General features: G+C 39.3%; 1 protein-coding gene across 1 annotated transcript; it reads right to left on the bottom strand.

The window, feature by feature from the left end:
• Positions 1-19012: 19012 nt before the first annotated feature.
• LOC149249105 (uncharacterized) lies at positions 19013-19801 on the bottom strand. The gene is made up of 4 exons (XM_089451950.1): positions 19796-19801; positions 19561-19660; positions 19288-19437; positions 19013-19062 (listed from the first exon to the last, which is right to left on the bottom strand). Exons 1-4 carry the CDS (start codon positions 19799-19801, stop codon positions 19013-19015), a joined length of 306 nt encoding a protein of 101 aa, XP_089308076.1.
• Between the last annotated feature and the right edge of the window lie 245 nt (positions 19802-20046).

The raw sequence follows: 20046 nt of genomic DNA on the forward strand, positions 1-20046 counted from the left end.
TGAGTGGTCAGCTTGTTGTCACTAGTCGACCCCACTTCTTTATGTGGATCAAGGAGGTCGAGTTAGGTCATAGTATCTCTTCCTCTCATTTTTACCTTGGAAATCTGATGAAATTGGGTAAATGTGGGAGGGTTGGTTATAGTCCTCGAGTCCAGTTTCCCCTCATTATCATCTCCCTTCCCCACCTCCTCTGCTCCTTTCTCTCAAAAGGAAATAAAATATATGCCTTGCACTACATATGGAAATTAAAATAATTTCCCTTGTCCAATAGAAGGTAAGCCATGAATTTACCCCTACTTAATCAAATTAGCAGGAGATACAACTTGCACAAGGCACAAGAGAAAACCAAGTTATAAATAAAAAAAGTGAAACAATCTTCTATATCATGGGCCATTAGAGAAAATATAGCTCTACCTAAATGTAAATAATGGGCATTCTCTCTTTTAACTCGAGGGATGTTGGGGGCACCTGCAAGAGACTAGTCCTCAAAAGGTTTCTAGTCTCCAATAAACTTGATATCATTGTGTTATATGAGACAATGAGTTCTTGTGTGAAAGCTAGATCCTTCCTCGAGGACTTTCTAAGAAACAGGTCTTTCTATCACATGGATTCAAATGGACTCTCAGGGTGATTGATTATATCCCAGAGTATAGGTCCCTCTCCTCTTCCATCTTTCCTTCTACTATCTTAATAAAATGTCCTTTAAATATTATTATTCCCCCATGTTTATTCTTAATGTGTATGGTCCTTGTTAGGTCCCTATAATACTAGTGTAACCCCTATATTATTATTGTTGTGCCCCATAGAAGTCAACTATTGTTACTATTGTACCCTCAAATTATTATCGTTATGTAGGACCTGATTATATTTTGACCCTTTAGACTCCTATATATACCAAGGATGTACTTTCATTTGAATCATCCAAGAATTGTTCATTTATGTGCTGTAAAAAGGTTTTTCCCCTAAAAGTGGCTTATTATCAAGGCATTGGTTTGTATCTTCATATGTTTTTGTGATATGGTTATCTAACATTCAAAACCAAAGCTCTTGATCCTGGGGTTTTGCTGCTTCAAACTAGTCATCATGACATTTTCGCTATAAAAAAAATTATGTGAATGTTAAGACTATGAAATTTTTACCATGTGGAGAAAAACTCTTGATGGAAATATTGATAAAATTTTATACCTTGGTTGACTACATTTTCATAGATATGGTTGAAGGAAGTTAGGGTTTATGTTTGCTCCAAAAATCTAACTCAAACAGACATCCTGAGGAAAATCATCATAACTTTCCCTTGGAGCATCATATTTGAATTCCATAAAAAGTGACTGAAAGTGAACATAATTTAGTTTATCCGGTAGATTTTTTAGAGTTCAAGGTTGAAACAGTGACATGTGGCATCTCGTAAAAATTTGTTATACTAAACAAGTCCATAATCATGACATTTGAGGGGATTTGGCCTAAGTTTATCTCAAAGAATAGAATCTTGGTCAAACTATGGGGGTGGAAATAATACATAGAAATCTACCTTAGGATGAAGTTTCAGATATTGGGAGGAAAAAATCATAAAGATACAACAATTTCAATGTTGGCTAGATCAATAAGCTCAAAATCAAGCTCTTAAAAACATAAATTTGTATACTTTTAAAATTGCATAAATTTTGTTCGAAAAATAAGTTTGAAGTGATTCAAAGGGATATCATTATTTGGTTGTAAAATGACTCGCAAAAAAAATTTATACACCCTTTAAGCCCACAAAAATATCTATTATGATGCATGAAGAAGAGGAAGAAATGAAACATGATCTATCAAAATTACGAGACCAAGTGCAACAAAATTTTCTCTCACAAAGAGCAACCAAAGATGAACTGAAAGCAATGATGAATGTTTTAAGAGAAGACATAAAAGGGAACATGGAAGGTTTAAAATCAGACATAAAAGGGAACATGAAAGGTTTGAAAATATACATAAAAGGGGACATGGAATATTTAAAAGCAAACATGGAAGGTTTGACAAATTTTCTACACGAAAGGCTTCCTAGTGTCGATAAGGTACTCCATGAAACTCATCATGATAATAGAAGAAATGTGAAACATGATTTTAAAGACTCCAACTTTGGGTTGAAAGCAACCACATTCCAAATATTTATATGAGGAAGTTTGATGGCAAGGATCTGGTAACATGGATACTACAGATGGAGTAGTTCTTTGATCTACATGATGTGAAACACTTATTAAAGGTACACATTGCGTCTTTATATTTACAACCCAAAAAATTTGTGTGATATAGATAACTTTTTTCTCATAAATCACTTTCCACTTGGAAAATTTTTACGAAGGAATTGATAGCACATTATGAGGATACAAAGAGAAATTCCTTCTTTACCTAATTGATAAATCTCAAACGAAGGGGTTCAGTTGTGGGTCACATTGAAAAGTTCCAAAGACTGAATATCAAGGTAACTCATATTCCATAAGAGCATCTGGATGATGTATTCATTAGTAATTTAAGGGAGAACATCCAACACGAGGTTCACCTTTATGAACCTACTTCATTTGAGAATGCATTCAGGGTGGCGAGAAATGTTGAAAGCAAAATTATGGCAACAAGGAGCTCTACCACTCACAACTATAAAGATGGAAGTGTAAATTTTCCAGATTTTTCTATGTTGTTTCAATTACTTCATCCCAAATCAGTTCTTCATTTAGAAATACATCTAATTTTCAACAATGTTTCCAATCATAAATAGTAATTGAAGACAAAAAATATATATGAAATGAGAAAGGAGGCAATAGCACAACCACAAGAAACACCAAATTGGTCAAAGAATAGGGAAAAACCCCACTATGGGGGAAAATCTTTTCAAATATTCTTCTTATTAGATTGTCAGAAAATGTTTCAGAAGAGAGTATAATGAGCCCAATAAATAATCATCCAGTAAAGATTTATACAATACAAATCAGAGGCATAGTTTTAGAAACCTTCTAGCCTTCAAACATTTGCGGTCAACTATCAAACACTAGGTCAGAAGCATAGTTTCACTCATGAAAATAAACTACGAGTGACTGTGTCTTCCCAGTCACTCCCTCAGACACTGTAAGTGAGTGATGGTGGCACTCCCACTATGAAACTCTAGCTCAAAATTATGTCACTCCCTAAAGCATTGTATGAGAGAGGTTATGACCACCCAGTCATTCCCTGAAGCATGGAAAGTGAGCAACTAGGGTCTAGACCTCCTAGAATTGTCTCCGAGCCTCAGTCACTTCCTTGGGGCCATTATGCGAGTGATTGTGGCTTCCAAGTCACTCTTTTAAGCACTGTGAGTGAGTGACTATACTTGAATCTATCATATGAGGATCGTGCGACCAGAAAATAGAAACCCTAGACACATGTGAGCCTCAGATCTGTAATTTCAGGCTTTGTGTGAAACTTCCTCCGTGAGAGTTGTGCGAACCAAATAATAGAATAAGAGAAGAGAATGTTTGATGATGGTGTGAAAATGATATTGAGGTCTCTTGTATTTATAGGCTTCCATGATGGTCCACTTGATTTTGAGGCTGACTTGTCCAATTTTACGTTTGTGTGAGGCTGACCTATAGCAATGTACATGTGAGGGTTCATAAATTAGAAAAGCAACTTCTGCTTGTCGAAAAGGGGTGATCTTTAGGTCGATTTTGGTCCTCTCAAAAATAGGAATTCAATGAAACCATCATATCCATCAAATGAAATTTCCAAAGTGTAATTTGACCCTAGTTGCATAAATTAACAGCCTTTCAACTAGGAAGAATTCCACTTGCCAATATCATCCTATCATGTCGTGTCCATCTCTCCTCAACTCTATATGCTAAAACATTCTCAAATCTAAAAGAAGAAGAATAGGGGAGTATTATCTGCCACCTTCTATCTCATGGGGGAGTCAAATATCTCAACCCCATATCGAGCAATAGGATATTCAAATACACAGGGGAGCACATTTCAACCCTAGAATCACATTGGGGAGCTCATTCTCAACCTGGAACCACAAAGGGGAGAAACTCTCAACCCAATTCTATTTCATGTCAATCTTCCCATCAACGAACCTCAAGGATCATTAGGTATAACACTTACATCATAATCGACTTTCGTGTACACCTTAATTACACTCTCAACCCATTGGCCAAACAGGGAGCGGTATTCCCAACAAGCTTGGCTTGTGGGTATGATTCCAATTGGGGTATACTCTGTAAATACCAAGATAGGGAAGCAACATCTCCAACCCTATGCATAGATAGAGGAGAGACATCTCCAACTCTATGGGTAACAAATAGGGGTAATACCTCAGTGTCTATATGTTATAGACATTTTTGTGCCTCGCAGCATGGAGCATGAAATGTCAATAATTACAGGGATCCTCAGTCCCTAAACATGTTGTTCTTACCCCTAGAAGAACAAGGTCAGCAAACCACAGCACTTCCCATCAGTTCTCCACCTGAAAACACTCAAAAACAGGCTATTTTTGGATCATGTCAGCTGCTCCACTGAGCAACTGCGCTGAATGTCAACTGCTCCTCCTTGTACCTGCGCTGAAAGTCAACTCCAATGAAGGCTACCTGCACTGGGCGAGATTGGCCAAGTGGCACAGTCATTCTGCAAGGTGTCAACTGCCCAGGAAGCTTCCAAACTGACACTTGGTTCAAGGAATTCGCCCTATGATGAGTAAGAGGTACTTGATCTCCATGTGGAAGCAAGGATCTCCAAGTGGACTCAAGAACTGAAGTTTAACTGAAGAGGGAGAGGACACAAGGCAGCTTTAGGTCAGTCTCAAGCTGACTCATCCTTTCTCCAAATCTCCTATATATAGAGCTCTTCTATGAGGTCTGAGGAGGCTGGAATTTTGTGTAAAGCAAGGAAGTGCTGTTGGTTTACAGTTAGAGCTATTGGGTGATTGCTTTTATAGAGGAGAAGAGGAGATTGTATAGAGGAGAAGGGTGATAGTTCCTTAGCAACAACTGAAAGTAAAGCTTTGATAGTTTTCCTTTATGAAAATACAGAGAAGGAAGAAAAGATTGACCAACCGATGTCTTTCGCTTTTGTCGATCCTGTCTTCTCTCTTTGCCTCTTGTTCCCAGCTCCTTGCTCCCTTTGCCGGCCCAGCTACACAAAGATCCTGCAAAAACAAGAGAGGGAAACTACAAGAAACATGTACTCATAACTGATGCATGGATTAGAATGAATCAAATATACAGACAAAAACAATACATCATTGCAATACAAGTATATAGGAGAACATCAAAAGCTTTATTGATAGAAGAAAAAGGTTCTGAGAAGGTTACAACCATAAATGGCTCCAATCCAGCAGCACCTCCCCAGCAGCAAGAAATCTCCTCTTCTCCTCTATAAAAGCAATCACCCAATAGCTCTAACTGTAAACCAACAACACTTCCTTGCTTTACACAAAATTCCAGCCTCCTCAGACCTCATAGAAGAGCTCTATATATAGGAGATTTGGAGAAAGGATGAGTCAGCTTGAGACTGACCTAAAGCTGCCTTGTGTCCTCTCCCTCGTCAGTTAAACTTCAGTTCTTGAGTCTTTTTGGAGATCCTTGCTTCCACATGGAGATCAAGTACCTCTTACTCATCATAGGGCGAATTCCTTGAACCAAGTGTTAGTTTGGAAGCTTCCTGGGCAGTTGACACCTTGCAGAATGACTGTGCCACTTGGCCAATCTCGCCCAGCGCAGGTAGCCTTCATTGGAGTTGACTTTCAGCGCAGGTACAAGGAGGAGTAGTTGACATTCAGCGCAGTTGCTTAGTGGAGCAGCTGACATGATCCAAAAATAGCCTGTTTTTGAGTGTTTTCAGGTGGAGAACTGATGGGAAGTGCTGTGGTTTGCTGACCTTGTTCTTCTAGGGGTAAGAACAACATGTTTAGGGACTGAGGATCCCTGTAATTATTGACATTTCATGCTCCATGCTGCGAGGCACAAAAATGTCTATAACAGTTGCCCCCTAAAGTATGAGGCCGTTTATCCGGTGAAATGCTTTATCTAGAGGGTCCGAAGTTCATTCCAGTGCTGAGGAGGCGCCCTGTAATACAATACAATACAATACATTATCTTTCATTTTGTTTTTCATGATCTAGCTGAGGCGGGCATTCCCATGCTCAGCTTTATAAATACATTTTGGTACATAGAACAGACGATCGTCTGATGGTAGACTGATAATTCTCTGCTGAAATTATCATCCTTTGAGTAGGATGATCATCTGCTGCAATGATGTACATGACAAATGCTTTTATATTTCCTGAATATAGATCGCAGCCCGGATGGATGAAACTAGATCCGGGGTCTTCAAACTCGTTCGATCTTCACTCTAAGTACAAGTCGATCCATGTGAGAATTGTGCTGAAGTCGAACATGGAAAGACATCGCTTGATTACCAGTCAATGATGAAAACCGTTAACAAGCGCGAGAGGAATCACCGATAATGATAATGACCCTCAAGGTACTGCAGTACAATTCACGTGGCGTGAATAAAGGACTTGGCGTCGAACGCCACGCAAAATCTTCTGGTCGAAGGTCATTGACGTATATCTGTCGTCGGAAGTGAGAAACTTTCCATTGAGGCATGCAAGCTTCAAAGTACTGATGGGGGTGTTCCTAGATCAACTTCTTGGATAATGAGCTGAAGTCGACAAGAAGCGATCCGTCAAAGGAGGGCCTTAATGAATCCCACATCAATGACACGGAATGGAGCTAATGATTTTAGTGGAGGTGAAAACAAACTGTGACATATGATTCAGGGTGGCGATCATGAATGGATGAAGGATAATGTATGGCAGTGGATGGGACACGGTTGACACTTTCAGAATGACCTCTCTTGAACATATAACGACACTGATGCGATGGATCGGTAGCATTACCCCAAAATGTGGATGGTTTGGCGAAGACCATGGTGATGAGACCGGTGAATGAAACAACCCAACCCGATGTGGTACGGAAGAAAAGTGTCATGTTCAAGAGCGACTTGCTACCGTTAAGCTTTGATGTTCTCCCAATTTTTCCCCAGTCATTTCTGACCAGTACCTCTTTATTTTTGTCAAGCTTGAGGAGGATAACATATGCTTGTTCTATAACCTGCCCTTCGGGCAAGCCCATCGCTATGATTTAACGAGCTTAGCGATAGGGAAACTCGTTCTCGTCTAAAGACAAGTTTGTCGCTATTTAATCATTTTAACGAGTCTAACGACAAGGAAAACTCGGTCCTTTTCATTTTTAGAGAGTCTGAAAAGGTACAGAAAGTCAACTCCAAAATTCCTTTTTCGTCATCTAATCCCTTAAGTCCGAAAAAGTATAAAACAATACAGAAGGGATGAATTTTCGATTGCTTTATCGAGCCGAACAAAACAAGCGCTCGATCTTTTTGTGCAATAATCCCTCAGGTCCAAAAAGATTAAAATCTAGAGGAGGGATAGCTCTTCCGGTCGCTTTAACGAGCTGGAAGACCAAAACTCGGCAAACTTTTCATATTTTACGAGTCAGTGAAAAGAGCTCAAAGAAGACTCGTCTTTTGAGGAACGAGTGATTAACAGGGCAGCAGCAGATTCCAGGTACAAGTTGGAATATTCCAATCACGGCAGTGTCACAAGGATGGCTAAGTGAAATCACTCTTCGCAGATGTTCCTCAAAATGGGTAAACACACAAATGGAAGTGAATGATCGGCCAAATGACGGTGGAGGTGACGGTGCACAAACACGACCAAGGCTTTTATGGCTGATGAATTTACGATCTCAGAAGGGTATTTACCGGTTCATTTTTTCTGAATGAGCTTGAACTCTAAAGGAAAGCCTGCTCATAAACTTATGTTTATTTTTTAACGAGCATGAACTATGCGCTAAAACTGCTCGGATCTTGCGTTTATTTTTTAACGAGCATGAACTATGTGCTAAAACTACTCGATATACCAGTCATAGAATAAGAACGCCTCCTGTGAGATAGCTATTTTTTAAGGAGCTTTATCTCACGAAGCTATGCTCCAATTTTGGCAAGTTTTTACCTTTTCCCCACAGACTTTCTTCATGCAAGGTCGGAATCGGCTAATCCTACGAGTTTAAAGGGTTAGACCTACAGGTTTAAAGGGAGGACCTAAAAATTTAAAAAAATAAATAGTCGTCCCTCGCTCACATTCCAAAAGTTTGCATGCCCCCAGGTATAGGATAGAATTTCGAGGCTGCCCCTCCTCTCCCCTACCTCTGCTTTTCTTTGGGTGTTCACAGCTACTTGTCATCTTGCCAATCTAATGTTAACGATACTAGTCTTCTCGTTATTTTAAGGGGTCTTACGCGGTACTCAGACTTCCCGTCGGCCCGACTTTTAACGAACAGCTATTTGTGACAAGAGAAGAACACTACTCAAAGACAAAACATTGGTATTATTGAGGGAGGCTTGCCTCTTTCTTATTATCCGAAGAGGGTTCTATTTGCTGCCGCAAATCAATCTCTTTCTTCGGCGATGTCTATCATCAGGTCACTAAAGATGGCGACCACCTGTTGCAGCAATAGAATCTCTTTCTTTGGAGGCTGCCCCTACTTATCCTTCAAAACATATGTTTTAATGGGTGAGGCTTGTCTTCAAAGATGGTTACTACTTGCTACCGCAAATGGTCCCCTTCCTCGGTATCCTGATTATCTAGACAAGGGGAGTGAGAAGCTGATTATCTCACTCACATAACTTTGACAAAAGAATACTATTCTAGAACAACCCTCTTCCATCCACGGACGGGGTACGGACTAGTCATATTCTTCTGCGGAAATTCTACCTTATACCCAGGGTTTCTTCTGCCCGAAGCAGACCAGGGTGCATGCCCCCTGGGTTCCAGTCTTTCTTTCCGAATCACTCGCACTCATCGGGAAGGAGGACTGGGGGTGGAGGCGAATCTTGAGTGAACAGACCATTTAGGATTGGTATTTGACTATTTGCGATGCGAGATCCCGGAAATGAAAGTTGGTCTACGAGCTTGACCATCCTTCCTTCGTGTGGAAAACACATTACTCTAAAGAGTGAGGAGACTATCGCTCCCATGCAATAAATATAGTCACGTCCAAGGAGTAGGTTATAATCCAAGGGTCCCTGGACGACCATCACGTTCAAATTGACGGTCTTCCCTTTCAATGTAACAGGCACATTGGGGAGGATTCCTAATGGTCGACTGGTTCCTTTATCAAAACCTGAGAGATTTCTTAACTCAGGTAAAAGCGCCGAGAAACCCAGTGCTTTCCAAGCAACAGAGGAAAGGATACTCACAGACGCCCCTTCATCAATGATAGTACCAGCCATAATCATTCTATAGATCTGGACAATGATTCTGAACGGTATACTGGCTGGTAACCGGGGTCTGCCTAGTTGATTCCAATCAAAGGATACAACCAGGTTGCTTGGTGGTGGGACCGAATATACGGCCGGGTATGACTCTGATGATGTTCCTTCCTGCGATAAAGGAATGGGCGCATTGCCCTGACGCTCATCAGAGTCGGTGCTGATGAAAAGAACCTGGATGGTGTCATCCTTATTCTCTTCAGTGAGAGTGTCGCATGAAGATGACTCTTCGGCGACGGTGTCATTTGAAGATGAAACTTCTGAAGGTAGAACCGGGTCAACTGCCGTATCGACCTTTAGACTCTCGTCTGGTCTGGATTCAGTAGGTTCATTCTCAATGACCGACACTTCAGCTGACCACTTGGGCGGGTCAGCTGGATTTTCAACTATCAAGGGATTAGGCGCGAGTTTTTGGTATCCAGGAGGAAGTCGTAACGGTGAAACCGGACGATCTTCCAAAACTCTCTTTGCCTCATCTAAGAATGGACATTTGTGGATGGCATGCTTGCCTTCACACAATACACAGGGTGATCTTGGTCTCCCTCTTCGTCCTTCACTCTCGCTAGTTGACGGACTGCAATCAACATGACTATCAGAGGTTGATGCTACCGGATTGTGCAACCTTGGGGACCAGTCCCTTAGTATCCGGGGAATACAAGGACAATCACGATGGAAGTGGGTCCCTTTGCAAATGACACATGGCGATTTAGGCCCGGTCGGTGCAGTGTGTGGGTTTTTGTCAGCTGTCTCCTGCTTGCCCCCAGTCGCCTTCGCCATAGGCTCCTTCTGCTTCTTTTCTTTCTTCTTCTTTTCCTTCTTCTCCTTGGGAGGCTGACTTTTGCCAGCTCTACCTCGCGAAGATGAAGGATCAGAGGAAGTATTGTAAGAAGTGGAAGGCTGGTGGGTAGTTCTAGACTGTTCTGACTGTTGATTCGACTGCTCAGGATTAGTGGCGATCTGGACTACATTAGTTGAAAAGAGCCATACAGGGAGGCCGATTGTCAATCCTGGAAGTGACAATGTTGCCATATGAGGCGCACCAACATCTCCCCAAGAGGAGAAGGGATTTGGACTTCCGCCAAGGTTGCCTCCTTGGTTGGTGGGCTCCATACTTTTCAACTGAAAGATCAACGTGGGAATAACAGGTGATTTTGTTCCGCTTAAAATAAATTTTATTAACGACGCTTTTAGACACAAACTTTCTTTTTCATGTTTTAAGAGTCGAGAAAAAGCTAAAGATGACTCTAGTCGCCTTCGATGTATTAACGAGCCCGAAGTGACAAATGCTCGGTTGGACTTTTTCAGTTATAGAGTTTGAAAAAGGCCAAAAGAAACTGCTCTGGAGTTCTAGGCAGAGGGTGTGCCAAACTTTTCGCGAAACCACAAAATACGTTTTACGGTACGGGTGGTCGATCTTCGTGAATGCTGTGTTCACTGCATCGCGATCAGTAGGGCGGTCGACACGGCTTCCTATGGATAAAGGATGATTGCCTATAGGGGTCTCCCAATATATACTCGACGGTACGTGGGAGCACAAGTCCGTATTAGTGCCACCGACTCTCAGGAGGAATCACCCACCTTCGTAGAGATCGACAGTCACTATGTTTAACGACGCCGGAACACGTCTCTACCTAGACCTCTAGATGTTTGCGTTATGTTACAAAGCGTTGTTATGTAAATTGGATTTATTTTAATGTTGATCTTGCTTAGCAGTTTGCCTTTAAGGATCACCACGAGATGTATATATACAACTTCCTAAATGCAATCTAAGATGAGAAGCAAAACTTTTCAATCTTTCAACTTTGAAAACCTTAATCTACTGAGGGAAAAGAAAGACATCAACTTTTCTCACAGATCACAGAACACACACTAAATGCACTCTTTCCTAAATCACATGCAAACTGTCAATAATGCACATGCACAATGCAGGTATTTCTTTTCTTGTTTCAGTTACAGTTTCCCATTGTGAAAAGCAAACCAGTATAGCTGTGTCCTCTTAGATCCTGAACTGTAAAAGTGTCTTTGTGATCTTAAGAGCTAGTTTTATTACTGTTCATGGCTGTTTGAGTTTGTTTGTTTTTCATTTTGTGGTTTGAATCTATACATTTCCAGTGTCTAAACAAGACAAAAAGGAAACTGTTGTATAACTTTGAATCTAATTTCAAGCGAAAGTAAACACTATAGATCCCTCAACCCCAAGAGCCCTCTATATCAATTCCTCAACTTGGGAGCTCATATGGGGGGGAAAGTTGTCTTTGTGTCCTCTATTAGTGTTTCCCCTTATCGGGAGGGGTCACATCCATTAGTCCATTTTTTTCTCTGAAGACCAATAACTTCCCTTTCGACAAAGCCTTGGTGAGAATATTTGCAATCTACTCATCTATTGATATGTGATGGGAGACTAATGGCTCCTCTATGCACCATGTCTCGAATGAAGTGATGCCGTATCTCTATGTGCTTAGACTTGTCATAAAATACGAGATTATCTGCTAAACGAATTGCACTCTTGTTCTCAAAACATATCACTGTAGTATCTAGGACCTGCTCAAATAGCACTCCAAAGAGCTTCCTTAACCAAATTGCTTCACAACTAGCCATGCTAGTGGCAATATACTTTGCCTCAACAATACTTAATGCGAGGGACTTATGTTGCATGCTCATCCAGGATATCATGGCAGATCCAAGACTAAAACAACATCCAGACATACTCTGCCTGGCGATAACATTTCCAGTCCAGTCAGCATCAGTGTATCCATGAAGTCAAATATCTCCAGTAGAGTATCTCAAACCAAGTGTGATCATCCCATGCAAATATCTCAAGATGTGTTTGGCAGCGATTTAATGTGCATGGAGAGCCTCGGTCACGATTTGACTCAGTGTGTTCATTGTATAGCATACGTCTGGATGGGTGTTCACTAGGAACATCAGAGCCCCAATCAACTGTCTATACTCGGATGGATTCGCCAAATCAATTCCCGTAGCTTCTCCACATAACTTCTTGAAGTTCATTTCCATCGATGTGGCCATGGACTTTCATTCTGTCATTCCAAATTTCTCTAAAAGCTAGGATTAATTTAAATTTATGAGATTATAAACACGTCTTCAATAAACTTACATGACTAACTCAAACCTACATGGCTAACAAAGCTAACTTCATCTCTGTTAGTTATGAGAATTGTTATGGCTTCTATTTAATGTTGTGGTATGTATCACTACTCGTGAACAAAAAATTAACATGTTTTATTGAAAAAATTCAAACCAAATTCTTACTCTTCAAAAAATTAATTGATATTTAAATAAAAAAATGTTAACCTCCCATTATTAATCAAGATATTAACATCAACCTTCAACAATAATTAACAAATTCAGTCGAATTGACCCAAAAAAAATCAAAAATTCGGGTGTTCATTCGGTTCGGCAATTAATACGCTACTTCAAAGTTCGGTTCGAACATTCACCTCACACATCTCATCAATACACGGTGGATAGGGTAAATTCAGTTCATAGTTAAATTTTTTGGTGTGGAAAACCCAACTCATCTCTTATCGGCATGTGTTTCCGAAATGACCAAATCGAAAATGGTAACTAATTATGAACGATGTACATTTTATATTTATTCACTGGCTGGATTTAGAAAACCAGGAAAATCGCGAAAAATGAATTTTACCTTGAAGTTTGAATTTATAAAGTATTGGAACCTGGGCGTGAAGATTCAATAGAGTATAATTGATTTTTTTAATATATTTTATTACAGAGGAATTTAAATAAATAAGTTTAGAATATCTAATTTTTAAAAATTATTAATTATTAAACAATTTAAAATAAAAATAAGAGAGATTTTGAAGAAAAAAAACCTGTAATTTTTTTAATAAATTATTATTTTGAAATTATTTAAATTAATTAAAATTATTAGAAATTATTTAAATTTCAAAATGAATAGTTGAGAAAATAAATAGAAGTCATTGTTGTTTTTCACAACAGAAAAAGCATGATTGTATTTATATAAGATATATAAAAGAGTCAAAATGTACATTCATTTGAACATAGTATATGTCCCAAAAGATCTGAATCAGCATAGAAGAAGAGCCATATTTAGAAATGGCAAGATCGGGCCTTTAAAAATCTCGGAGCTAGAGCATAAACATCCGCACCATGATGAAACCATATCAAGAGAAGGCGATAACAAAAACAAAATCTGGACTATTAGCCCGCAGCCTGCTTCCGATGAGAAACATAGGAGACCAAGATGAGTCGTGAGATTGAGTTGAAGCCTGCGTAGCAGAAACACGAACCATAGAAACAACATCATATATAACAAAAGTAAAACAAACATGGAAAAATATGAAATAGAAGAGAAAACCCGAGAGAATCCAACGATCTGCAATAGAGAAACTAGAAGTCAGGAGGGAAGAATTCCTGTATGGGAAAGATTTTTCCTCCAGAGGAAACCTGTAGATGCCAAGACCCCGGAGCCGCTTGGAGACCCTTTTTAGATAAGGAGTCAGCCTTTTGATTTTGATCCCTGCTGATGTGATTGACTGTGCCACCTGTTAAAGAGTTCCAAAAAAAACTGATCCTATCTAGCCACCCCACTAGATGAGGCCTGGAGATGGAATTTTTCCCAGAGACATAATCCACCAAAACTTTTGAGTCTCCAAAGATTGAAACATCCTGAAGATTTAAAAAAAGACAGAAACTCAAAAGACCTGCGAGAGCCATCGCCTCAGCCAACATATTTGTGCCCCTCCCCCCATTCCAATGTATGGAAAAAAGGTTGTCTTCATTTGCTAAAATATGAAAACCACAGCCACATAAACCATTCTGCTCAGCTCCATCGAAATACGCCCTAGGCAGAGAAGAATATTCCTGTGAGAGATCTTTACTAACCTGCTCCTTTTGCTTGGGAGAGTATTGCGGGATTGCATCATAGAGAGCAATAATATTGAAGTAGATTTCCATAAAAGGGGCCCTTTTGTCATTGAAAATATAGTTGTTTCGCCACTTCCAAATGCACCAGAAAGTAATGATAAAAATTGATCTCCATGAATCTTTTTGTTTACTGCACCATAGAAATGCTTCATTTATTGAAGCATGAGACATATGCTGGATTCCAAAACATTTCTCCAAGAGCAGCCATAATTGATGAGATCCCTTGCAATTTAGAAATAAGTGAAAGTTATCTTCCTCTGCTGATCTGCAAATGGGGCAAATACCCGGACCCTGCCATCCTCGCTTTTTTAAATTCTCCCATGATAGATTCTTATTGTGGAAGGACAGCCATGAAAAGAAGACCATTTTGGATGGACACCCAGATTTCCAGTAAATACACGGGAAAGAGATAATGCATGAGGACTGATTACGACTAATCAAACTCTGATAAATGTCTTTTACCTGAATGGAACCCATCCCATTCGAGTTTCTCCATATAAGACAATCATGCTCCGACGAGCGGAATATGCCACAATTCCTGAGACGTGTCCTGATATGGTCCCATTTCAGAGCGATATCAGCCGGCATTTGTAAACTTTCGGCATCACACCAGATAGGGATTGGACCCTGCCATCTTGAGATCAATCCGTCCCAAAAGAAAATGCCTTTCCTGTGAAGAAAAGTCAGCAATGATTCAGGAACACTGATCTCCTCTGTGCCACTCAGAAAAATATCTTTCCCTATAAGAATCTTTTTTCCAGATTGAAAACGCCATATTAAATTCTTCAGGAACAAACTTTCGATTTTGCGGAGGCTTAACCAAATTGATGATCCATAAGAGGATCCTATCCTTCCTTTCCTGAACCAAAAAGATATGTTCTTTCTGCCCAGATACTTTTCCTGAACTGTGTTGCTCCAAAGCCCTTCCTCATAAATCCCCCTCCACATAGTCTTGCACAAAAGGGCCTTTCCGAAAGTCCTCAAATCTAATAGACCCCATCCACCCATGCTTTTTGGCAAAGAAATATAGGATAGTTTCGAGAGGTGATATTTCCTTTTTTCCACCTGACCACCCCAGATGAAATTTGCAGTAAGCTTGTTCATTGATTGAATTATGCTCGCGGGGAGGAAAAACAGATGAGCCCAGTAAACTGCCAACTGATTTAAAACAGATTGTGCCAGAATAACTCTCCCCGCCAAAGAAAGGCATCTATACTCCCAAACTGATATCTTCTTGTAGTATCTCTCAGGGATCCATTGCCAATCCATCTTTGAGTATCCATTTGCTTTTAACATAAAACCTAGGTACTTAATTCCATTACTGATGGATTGCGTCTCAATACCGAAAAGATCAGATAACCAGTCCACCTCTTCCTGGTTTATATCACTGTGATAAATAATTGACTTCGAGCTATTTATCTGCAAACCAGATGCCTTTTGGAAATTTTGAAGAATTTCATAGTAGCACAACCATGTGAATCTGCACAAAATTCCGAACATTATAACATCATCGACGAAAAGATTGTGAGAGATTGATATGTTCCTGCAAATTTTCATCGGGAGACACCTATTTTCTTTTACAGCCTTGTTGATATGGAGGCTGAGCGAATTCATGGCCAAAATGAATAAAAGCGGGGACAGGGGACAGCCTTGGCGGAGGCCTCTTGACGCTAGGAAAAAAGCAGATGGGATCCCATTAACAATGACTGCATAATTCACCTTTTCTACGCATGCCATGACCCAGTTTATCATGTTGGCTCTTAATCCAACCTTTGCTAGCAAACATCTGATGAATGCCCAATCCATGCAGTCATACGCTTTGCTGAGGTCGATTTTTAGAATGACTGCATCACTTTTTTTAGCATGGATGGCAAAAAGACCTTCTTGAGTTGTTGCAACCGCGTCTAGAATGTTCCTCCCCTGTAAAAAGGCATGCTGATCCTTTGTTAAGAAAGTTGACAAAGTTCCTTTGATTCTTTCAGCGATAATTTTTTATATGATTTTGTAAGAAATATTACACAGAGAGATCGGACGGAAATCCGTGAATGACATTGCATTTCCTTTTTTTGGAATGAGTGCTATATTAGTGGAGGATGTTTTCTGGTTGATGCTGCCTGACATCCTGGACCCTTCCACCATTTTTAGCAGGTCATTTTTGATGATATCAAAAAAGTGACAAAAAAACTCTATTGTCCACCCGTCCGGGCCAGGGCATTTGTCCCTTTTAAAAGCTTTTATAGTTCTCAGCAATTCCTCCTCGGAAACTGGTTGGAATATTTGATTATTTATATCCTCATCGAACATCTGAGGAAACACTTCAATGCCCCACAGAATATCCTGTATCGACCTGTTCTCCGATCTCTTGTACTGCCTTTCAAAGAATCTCACTGCCTCTTTTGAGATTTCCTGTTGGGAGTATAAAAAGCCCCCTCTTCCATCACTTATTTTCCAGATAGAGTTCTTTTCCCTCCTTGCGCTTGCGAATTTATGGAAGAACTTTGTGTTCTTGTCCCCTTCTTTTAGCCATAACGCCCTACTCTTCAGCCTCCAGAATAATTCCTCCTGTTCTAAAATTTTTGTTTTCTTCTTTTGTAACTCCTTAATGTGGCATCTCATTTGAAAAGACATGCGATGAGAAGCCGTAGCTTCCGATGCATTATCTAATTCCTTTTGAATTTTTCGAAGGTCAGTTCTGTTGGATTGCCTTTTCTTAAATTGCCACTCTTTTACCACCTTTCGTAAATAATCCATTTTATCTCTGAATGTCATAAAGATCGAGCAGGGATTAGAAGGCAACATCTCGCTCCAGACTTTTTTAATGAGTTCATTAAAAGCTGGGTCTTCCAGGTACGTCCTATTGAATTTAACTTTTCTTAAATTGCCACTCTTTTACCACCTTTCGTAAATAATCCATTTTATCTCTGAATGTCATAAAGATCGAGCAGGGATTAGAAGGCAACATCTCGCTCCAGACTTTTTTAATGAGTTCATTAAAAGCTGGGTCTTCCAGGTACGTCCTATTGAATTTGAAGGAGTATCCCTTCCTGAAACCTTTTTCCTTCCACCCTAACAGAATCGGTCTATGATCTGAAATAAAAACCTTTTCAATCGATGAGAAAGGCATGCCCATCTTGTCAATTAAGCTAGCATGAAGAATAAATCTATCAAGCCTCTTAGCGATATATGCTTTTTCAGTTCTTCCATTTTCCCACGTCGGATGCATCTGAGCAGGGAGGATGTCCACAAAATTCCTTCTCAGCAACTCATTTTTTATTCTTTCGGCCAGCGGATCCTTTTTCCTGTTAATGCCCCATATTTCGTCCATATTATCTGAATGTTTGAGGTATATTCTTGATTTTTTTTCGAATTGAAATTTTTTCATTCGATTTTTTATCATATCCAATCGAATTCCAATCCTTATTCGAATTCGAACTTAGTAACTATACCTTCAATCACTTACTAAATAATACCATGAAACATCATCCAAATGAACACTTAAAATTCTTAAAATATATATGAATATTATTAGCTAACTTTTCTTTCATATATTGAATTTTTAAACAAAGGTTTTTAAAAAGATTTTCTTTGCAAGAAATTTTTTAAAATATTTATCTTTCGTGATCGCTTTTAACTAGGATCTATTTTACTTCATTGAAAACCGAAATTCAAACAAATAAATTAAATACAATAAATAAACTCTAATATATATCATGTGCAGAGGGAAGCCACCAATAAACTCATATAAAAATCATGCTTCATACAGAAGCAAGCTTAAACTAAATAAAATTATAATCATGTTTAAGGGAACACGATTCGAACTAATGGTGAAGCAAGCGTAGATCTGTAAATTTTGTTTCTAAATTTCTTCCCATTTGACACAAAATAAAAAGTTTTTGCCTCCATAAAACGAATATATGTATGTTGTAGCGTTTTCCAATCTACTGGTGGAAGCTTGGCTGCCCCCTCAAAGTGATTTTATTCTCTTGGCTGGTATTCTTCAACAAAAATTTGTCTTGGGATTCTTTAAGGAAGTGATCTTGGCATGGGCCAAGCAGATGTGTCCTCTGCAAAATGGAGGAGGAATCAAACTTCCACTTATTCTTCAAATGCTTGGTCTCTCAACAAATCTGGTATGAACTTGCTATGTTTCTTTCCTTTCCGCATCTTAACTTCATCTCTGTTGATGCAGCTTTTGCCTGGTGGAGACGACAAGAGGTTGTTCTACATCCGATCCTTCCTATCACTATATGGTGCCTTTGGAAGTGGAGGAACCTCAAAATTTTCGAGGATTCTACTATCTCCTCCAAATATGTTCTCTCTTCTTTTTCTGCACTCTATCTACCAATATGCTGAATGGTGTTGTATGCTTGTCTATCTATGTTTCCATTTTGTTCATTTTGATACTTGACGGTCTGATGGTGATCTCTTATAAATCCTTTGGCTATCGGTTTCATGATATGCTTTATACTCTATCGGCCATCTCCAGGAGTATTTCTATATACAGATTTATCTGAATATTTTGTATATATACCCTCAATATAATATAATGATTTTCTTTCTGAAAAAAAAAAAAAAAAAAAATTTGCCCAAATGTCCCCGTGGCTCGGATGTGCAAAGGAGTCGCCCAGCATGCATTTTGCATAGTCGCCCAACCAAAATCTACGCTACATGCATTTGGCCGTTCTGTAGAGCAAGGCACTCAGTGTTTACATTATATGTATGAATGGTCTCAAATTGTTCCTGTAACAAGTTTTCCAAAGTCCGATCTCGGTCCTTTGTCTGTTCATAATTAATTGAGATATGAAAAAAAGTTTGTTCATAATTAATTGAAATATGAAACAGAACATTGGGAAGATTTAAGTAATTAGTGACTCCAAATAACCATGGTCATGCATGATTAATTACCACATGAAAATCCATCACCATGGTCATGCATGATTAATTACCACATGAAAATCCATCACCACAGGAGGAAGGGAGAATAATAAAATGATAGATACTTACAGATTACATGACTGATATTCATCCCCGAGATACGTGTACCAAAATATTTCTTGGCGGCGAGTGCAGGCGGAGCAGGCTTATATAATCTCGCTCTGCCTACAAAATAGGCCCGGAAGAAATCCCCGTTTTCATTTAACAAACCCTTCCAAACTGCAGCCATCACATTAATAATCTCATATTGAACCATAAATAACATATGCCAACATTACAATAAACTACAATGTCAATACGAAGAAATTACAGCGAATTATGGGAAAAGTAATGAAGTGCGACCTGCGACGGTGAGAATAGGGTTTATGTTGGCATGCTTGGCTAGGGTTTTGACGCGTGCGTGGAGGTCCATCCGAAAGAGCAGACATCTCTGGATCAAATGCTACTTCTCCTTTGCTATCCATGAATGATAAAAGAAACCTCTTTTATCAAGTAATACGAGCATAAACCTCATATCATGACTCCTAACTCTATAGCGCTGCTATTTTGACTGATGGCTTGGGAATGGATGAACAACCGCCATTATGTCCCATTGCATGTTGCCAAAACCTCATGCATACTTTAGAGTGTTACATCAGTCAGAGACTGGAATTTTTTGAAATGTCCTACCGACAAGCCACCTTTTATAGGGAATTTTATAATATTATTTAAATTTAAAAAAAAAAATCTAAAAAACAATTTTTTTTTTTTGACTAGTAAATTTAGATGAGCAATTCTTTAAAATGCTAGAGGGCTTTATAAGGGTTGCCACTTGTTCAAATTTGAACA

The sequence above is a fragment of the Pinus tabuliformis genome, chromosome 7, assembly GCF_031772625.1.
Source record: "Pinus tabuliformis cultivar Carrire ecotype Pingquan chromosome 7, CPIR1, whole genome shotgun sequence".
NCBI lineage: Eukaryota > Viridiplantae > Streptophyta > Pinopsida > Pinales > Pinaceae > Pinus > Pinus tabuliformis.